General features: G+C 45.2%; 1 protein-coding gene across 1 annotated transcript; it reads left to right on the forward strand.

Annotated features, from left to right (window-relative positions):
• Nucleotides 1-554: 554 nt before the first annotated feature.
• hdac3 (histone deacetylase 3) lies at nucleotides 555-6,778 on the forward strand. Its single transcript, XM_072396231.1, has 15 exons — nucleotides 555-723; nucleotides 2,397-2,479; nucleotides 2,589-2,731; nucleotides 2,870-2,951; nucleotides 3,738-3,794; nucleotides 3,879-3,934; nucleotides 4,013-4,146; nucleotides 4,233-4,313; nucleotides 4,411-4,484; nucleotides 4,599-4,663; nucleotides 4,746-4,835; nucleotides 4,919-4,977; nucleotides 5,335-5,414; nucleotides 5,490-5,647; nucleotides 5,748-6,778. Exons 1-15 carry the CDS (start codon nucleotides 669-671, stop codon nucleotides 5,815-5,817), a joined length of 1,287 nt encoding a protein of 428 aa, XP_072252332.1. The 5' UTR covers nucleotides 555-668; the 3' UTR covers nucleotides 5,818-6,778.
• The last annotated feature ends 3 nt before the right edge of the window (nucleotides 6,779-6,781 follow it).

Consider the following 6,781-nt stretch of genomic DNA (forward strand, 5'->3'; position numbering starts at 1 on the left):
CACTGAATGGCACATCTTGAGATACAGGGGGCCCAAAACAAAATGTCTGGGTTGTGTTTTTATCGAGCCTCTAAGTTGGTAGTGACTTAAGACACCAAAATATATGCCCTAAAGTGAAAAAAGTGAAGTCTCTATAATAGGCTGTGTCCCCTTTAAGTGCGCACTGAAGCTACTTTTTACTGTCCATGCAAAATACATCTAATCTACATGACAACAGCCGATGCCATTAAATCACCCGAAAAGGAAGATAATTCTTTGAAAGAAAACAAAAAAAAACAAACTCAAAAATAGAAATGACCCGCATTAATATCCGTGATATTAAACTATTCAGATTTTCCGAATATTTTCTGTCAAACACATTTGTTTTTCAAACGCTGACTACCAAAGAAAATATTTGAATTTCGTTTAGAGTTAAAGCAAGCCTCTGTGTATGTTTCAGTGGGCTTTAATAGCCTCCAGTAATGCTTTGTGTTTTCAGCAAATTAAAATCATGTGTACCGTACATCCCGCACCACACCCCCTCCTTTCCCTGTCCCATTTGTCGCCGTGTGATGACGCAAGCACGTTGTTGTTTACGGTAATCTGCTAATTGAAAGAAAAATGCGGCAGGCAGAGCCGCAGGAACGGGAATAGTATTTCGTAGACAGTCGGGAGATATCGCTTTCAGAATGACCAACAGAACATCTTACTTTTATGACCCAGACGTGGGCAACTTTCATTATGGTGAGTTTGGTTATAGCGGTAAACAAGCCTAGAATAGGAGCTGGTGCTAACGTAAGCTAGCGGCATGCTAACAGCTCCAAGGAGGGTGGCTTATTTAATTTTACTTTCGCGTCATTTGTAGTGACTGGAGAGACCTTAATGTACTTATTTTCATTGCCATACAATTCACATTTTGTGCAACGTGTTTTAGAGTCGATTTAATTATAGTCTCCTTAAATGTCTGGCTTGTTGTGTTCGCGCAACACTGTTTGATTTGAGCCTCGTACAGTGACGGTTCAGTTGTTTTTTTTAAATTACTCCAAAGGATTGTTACTGAGTATTGTAACGTGATAATACAGAAGTGCCTTTCACATGGAATTCCGTGTCACTCAGTAAGATTTCCATAACAATATCTATGCTTAAATAGGTAATAAATAAGTGTTAGAAACGTTACAACTGAAAAACACGAGAGCAGGATTCAGATTCACATTAGTTTTTGTTGGAAAATTGCTCCTCTCTATCTCACAGAAAAGGGCATAATTGTTCATATGAGTTTTTGTTTTTTTATTTTTAACCAGTTATTCGTCTGTTATTACACCAAAAAAAATGAAATGGAACATTCTTAGATAAGATAAGAGCTCCCTTATCTTGAATTTTGTCTCAAAGTTAAACTTAAATCCCCAAAATGTCCCAAAAATCTGAGTGATTGGCATCCTCGTGTCCACAACGTCTCCAGCAGTGTTGCTTTGATGTTTTTGCTTTGTCTATAACGTGTGGTGTTGTTAAAAAAGATACTAAATTAAATTCTCCACCTCTCGGACCTTGTGGATGGACGTGGTGTTCTCCACACCGAACGCCACTCGTCCACAGAACCGTCCTGGTTCATTTTGAAAGAATTTCCCTGTTGCCCTCCTCAGATGTTTTGGGTCTGTATTTAGCTTTTATCCAAAGCGACTAACACTGGGAGGGTAAGGGGGTCTTGCATAAGGACCCTGACTGGAGGTAATACCTTTCATGCAGGGGGTTTGAACCCAGGTCACCCACATGAAAGATGACAGTCCTACAGCTACACTATCCAGCTTTTGAACATTCCCTCTCCCCCCTGTGGCTTAAATACCAACAGTGATTAGAGACCAGGATCAGTGTTTAATATGTAGGGTTAAATTTGTATCTCCAGTCATGTTTTACTCTTTTGCCCACTTTACCCCAAATACTCCACATTTGCTTGATTGTGTCATTGCTGCTTTCTTAATATGCTGCATTTAAAAAATAAAATAAAATCTGAATTCCTGATTAAACTGATCATATATATTGTTTTTATACCTTTGATCTGTTTCTGTTATCAGAGGGCACAACGAGTCAGAAAAAGCCACACATTAACCCGCACTGACCGATTTTTACAATCGCAAAGCTGTCTTATCAAGTCACCAGAGAGGGGTTTATCCAGCATGTTGCTACGTCTAGCTGCTTTTTAAGAAAATGTGCATGCAAAGTTGAAACATCTAAGTCTGTCAGGAGGTTTGGCAACGATGAGGTGAGGGTGTAGGCATTCTGCTGCTCAGCTTGTTGCTGACAGACACGGAGGGAAAAGGCGAGGGCGCGACTGAGCTGTTCAGGGCGGGATGTGGGACTTACCAGCTGCTCCCAGAGGACACTGCTGACTTTATGATGTGGATATTGTTTGTCTTGGCTAGGTGCCGGCCACCCCATGAAGCCCCACCGTTTGTCTCTCACTCACAGCCTGGTGCTGCACTACGGACTGTACAAGAAAATGATGGTGAGCAGCACCGACTCAGAGCTCGTTGAGATTTTTAACCACAGCATCAACGCTGAACTGCTCTTACAGACTCAAATGAGTAAACCACAATTTCTCTGTTACTTATCAGGTGTTCAAACCATACAAAGCTTCCCAGCACGACATGTGCCGCTTCCACTCTGAGGACTACATCGACTTCCTGCAGAAGGTCAGCCCCAACAACATGCAGGGCTTCACCAAGAGCCTCAACACCTTCAACGTGGGAGACGACTGGTGAGCTCCGCTGTTTCTCGCCCCATTTTCCTTCCAAAGAAAACAAAAGCTGGAGAAAAAATGTCACCACTTTACTTTTCCACCACCTGACAGTCAGCACTGCTGCTCGAAACCAAAAACTGTGTTTGTCTGTTTCAGTCCTGTGTTTCCGGGCCTGTTTGAGTTCTGTTCAAGATACACAGGAGCGTCTTTACAGGGAGCTACGCAGCTCAACCATAAGGTAACACGCACACACACACACACACACACACACACACACACACACACACACACACACACACACACACACACACACACACACACTGTTTTCAGACATGCGCTGTAGCTCTGAAATGTTCTACAGAAGTTCCAGAGGGATTGGAATGTGAGAATGTAGACGTCCGCAGTGTTTCCTCTGGACCTTTGGTGTGTGTGTGTGTGTGTGTGTGTGCGTGTGTGTGCGTGTGTGTGTGTGTGTGTGTGTGTGTGTGTGTGTGTGTGTGTGTGTGTGTGTGTGTGTGTGTGTGTGTGTGTGTGTGTGTGTGTGTGTGTGTGTGTGTGTGTGTGTGTGTGTGTGTGTGTGTGTGTGTGTGTGTGTGTGTGTGTGTGTGTGTGTGTGTGTGTGTGTGTGTGTGTGTGTGTGTGTGTGTGTGTGTGTGTGTGTGTGTGTGTGTGTGTGTGTGTGTGTGTGTGCTGATGAGAATGCCTTGTTGTTGTAGATGCATTCAGATGCATCTGGACTGTGTCCAGTGTATCAACACAAAAACAGCCACCTTTGCTTTTCCCGATGTGTTGGAAACCAAACGCAGTGATTTCCACAGCGTGCTTTGGCATAACGTCCTGCTTCCTGACGGACGCTCACCCCTCTGATTTCAGCGCTCTCCCATGAAACACTTCATTCCACACCTGTGGAAAAGACTTTAAAAAAAGCGCAGTTTAGCTTATTATTCTATTTAGTCTGAAATAACTGAGTTCAGGTTGGTATTTATTAACTTTCATTGATGCCGATTCTTCTTTTCTCTCCCAGATCTGTGACATTGCCATCAACTGGGCCGGAGGTTTGCATCATGCCAAAAAGTTTGAGGTGAGACCAAAGTCCCCACATCTCTTTCTGCCAGGCTCGTGTTTTTAAAAGTCAAAGACTGAGATGTTTCCTCCGTGTTTGCAGGCGTCTGGGTTCTGCTACGTCAACGACATCGTCATCAGTATCCTGGAGCTTCTAAAGTAAGACGACGTCCCTCTGAGTAACTCCCGCCGTGTTTTTGCCGTGTCTCTCTGCAGCTCTTCCACTCTTTGTTCCAGGTACCACCCCCGAGTTCTGTACATCGACATAGACATTCACCACGGCGACGGCGTCCAGGAAGCCTTTTACTTGACAGACCGAGTCATGACCGTGTCCTTCCATAAATATGGGAACTACTTTTTTCCAGGAACAGGTAACAGGAACAGGCTCGTAAAACTTGGTTTGAGAAATATGGACATGAACAGATGAGGTGTGTGTGTGTGTGTGTGTTTCCTGCAGGTGACATGTATGAGGTGGGAGCGGAGAGCGGCCGGTACTACTGCCTCAACGTGCCTCTCAGAGACGGCATCGATGACCAGAGTGAGTGCAAACATCTGATCGCGTCTACTGCTGTTAGTTTGTTCCACAACCATCATGGAGGCGTGTGTGTGTGTGTGTGTGTGTGTGTGTATTTCAGGCTACAGGCAGCTGTTTCAGCCGGTTATTAAGCAGGTGGTGGATTTCTACCAGCCGACCTGCATCGTGCTGCAGGTCAGTCAGATGCAGCTGCTGTCATGAAGGGATGAGTTAATTACTCTGTGTGTGTGTGTGTGTGTGTGTGTAAATGTCAGGTGACTGTTTGAGCCGGTGTTTGTGTGTTTGCAGTGTGGAGCAGATTCTCTGGGCTGCGACCGACTGGGATGCTTCAACCTCAGTATACGAGGACACGGGTGAGACCAAATAAAGCGAAGGCTGCATTCCGCTCTGATTCCAGATCTGCACGACACAAATGTATCCGTGTGTGTCTTTCAGAGAGTGTGTGGAGTTTGTGAAGAGTTTTAAGATCCCTCTGTTGGTTCTGGGAGGAGGAGGATACACCGTGAGGAACGTGGCTCGCTGCTGGTCAGTGAGAGCATAACAAGTCCTTAATGGAGTTCCAGATGTGTCACTTTTAATGACATCAGCCTGTGGTGCGTTTGTTGTAGGACCTTCGAGACGTCCCTGTTATTGGACGAGTCCATCAGCGATGAGCTGCCTTACAGCGGTGAGCTGCACATACCAGAAACTTGTAGCATGATTTTGTACCTCGATGGCATGTTTTGATGAGTTTTGTAGAACCGCCTCCTTCATCAGCGAGTCTCTGGGGAAACAAACGCCGACATCGTTGAGTGTTTTCAGTCTGTAGCGCCATCTGCTGGAAGCTCACAGCAGCACAACAATAGTGTTGGTATCATGACTGAACTCACTCTACAATAAGCTCCTCCATTTACTGACAGGTTTATAGGCTCTATCTTTCTCTAAGAGCTAAAATGCTGGAGGTCCTTGTAACTCTGCCTCTGAGGGTGCTTTGTGATGGTGGCTGGTGGCCTTCTTTACGTCCCGTTTGTCTTTTTCTCTTCAGAGTATTTCGAGTACTTTTCTCCAGACTTCACGCTGCATCCTGACGTCAGTACCAGGATAGAAAACCAGAACTCAAGACAGGTAAAAGTGGATTTTAAGCGATGGGTAGTTGTATAGCACAAAGACGCCCTCCTCACTGTGTACACGTCGCTGCAGTACCTGGAGCAGATCCGTCAGACGGTGTTTGAAAACCTGAAGATGTTGAACCACGCGCCCAGCGTCCAGATCCACGACGTTCCATCCGACATGCTGAGCTACGAGCGCAACGACGAGCCCGACCCCGACGAGAGGGGAGCCGAGGAGAACTACACCAGGTCAGCAAATGTGGCCGTCCCCAAAACAACCAGTCGGCACATTTAGTCGCCGCTCGGCCGTTTTGTGAATTTCCCTGTTTTTCCGTCTCAACTTCTGCAGGCCGGAAGCGGCGAACGAGTTCTACGATGGTGACCACGACAACGACAAAGAGAGCGATGTGGAAATTTGAGTCGAGTGTGGCCCGCAGAGGAACGAAGGCCCGACACATTTCTGTGGAGACTCTGAAACAGTTAACACTGACGTCCACCTCAGTCTCGTCTGTAATGCGTTTGTCTTCTCACCGCAGTAAGAAAAGTCGGATGTGAGAAATACTTTTTGTGATGGACACTGAAGCATTCTGTATATCATGTCTCCTTCCTGTATCTGCACATGAACTTTTCTTCATTTCGACCCCCCTCCCCTTTGTTGGATTTCTAATGAAATGCTTTTGGATTTTGAAAGAACAAACATCAACCGTAACGAGGTAATAAAACCAAAACACCCGACCTCACACGAGCGGAACTTGAAACACCCGTATATTTGGGATTTAAGGGCAGCTAGTTGGACGGACGAGTGTGCGCTTGTGAAGGCGCCAGTGGAAAAAAAGACTAAACGTTATGGGCAGGAGTCGAAAAGGCATCTTTTTTTTTTTCTTTAACTCATGAGACCTTCTAATATGAGAGGTTGTTCTAAGTGCCTGCCATGATGCATCAGTGACACATCAGCCAGTTATGGCGGTTAAACCATGCTAACCTTTCAAATCATGTTAGTTCTACAATTTGCAGGTATCTGTGGAGCCACTGTTTAGCTGCTAGCATCTGCCAACAGCTCAGAGGAGCACTGATGTAGAGCCGGACACTTTCAAATCGCCTATTTTAACAGATTTCGATTTTCTTTTTCTGCCGAACGTCTGAACTCGTCCACTAGACTGAACCTGTTGCCCCCCCCCCCCCCCCCCCCCCGTATTCTCATTCCTTTTCTTCTGATGTGTTTTTAATGTACAAACTGTGAGGGTGTTCTACAGGGGACAAAAGCTTATTACAGAGCAGTTATTAGTGACACCATCTGCAGTCCTCTCTTAGCCAAAAACAGCTTTTGTGATTTTTTGTTTGTTTTTTGATAGTTTTTAATAAAAAGGAGAAAAAAAAAAAGGT

The sequence above is a fragment of the Leuresthes tenuis genome, unplaced genomic scaffold, assembly GCF_036924035.1.
Source record: "Leuresthes tenuis unplaced genomic scaffold, fLeuTen1.0.hap1 SCAF_11, whole genome shotgun sequence".
NCBI classification, from domain to species: Eukaryota; Metazoa; Chordata; class Actinopteri; order Atheriniformes; family Atherinopsidae; genus Leuresthes; species Leuresthes tenuis.

Bases quoted from the DNA above. Each gene is read 5' to 3' on its own strand.
- hdac3 (XM_072396231.1), top strand. From the start codon at position 669: ATGACCAACAGAACATCTTACTTTTATGACCCAGACGTGGGCAACTTT. The intron at 2,480-2,588 runs GTGAGCAGCACC...GTTACTTATCAG, and splicing joins GACTGTACAAGAAAATGATG to GTGTTCAAACCATACAAAGC. The intron at 3,795-3,878 runs GTGAGACCAAAG...CCGTGTTTGCAG, and splicing joins ATCATGCCAAAAAGTTTGAG to GCGTCTGGGTTCTGCTACGT.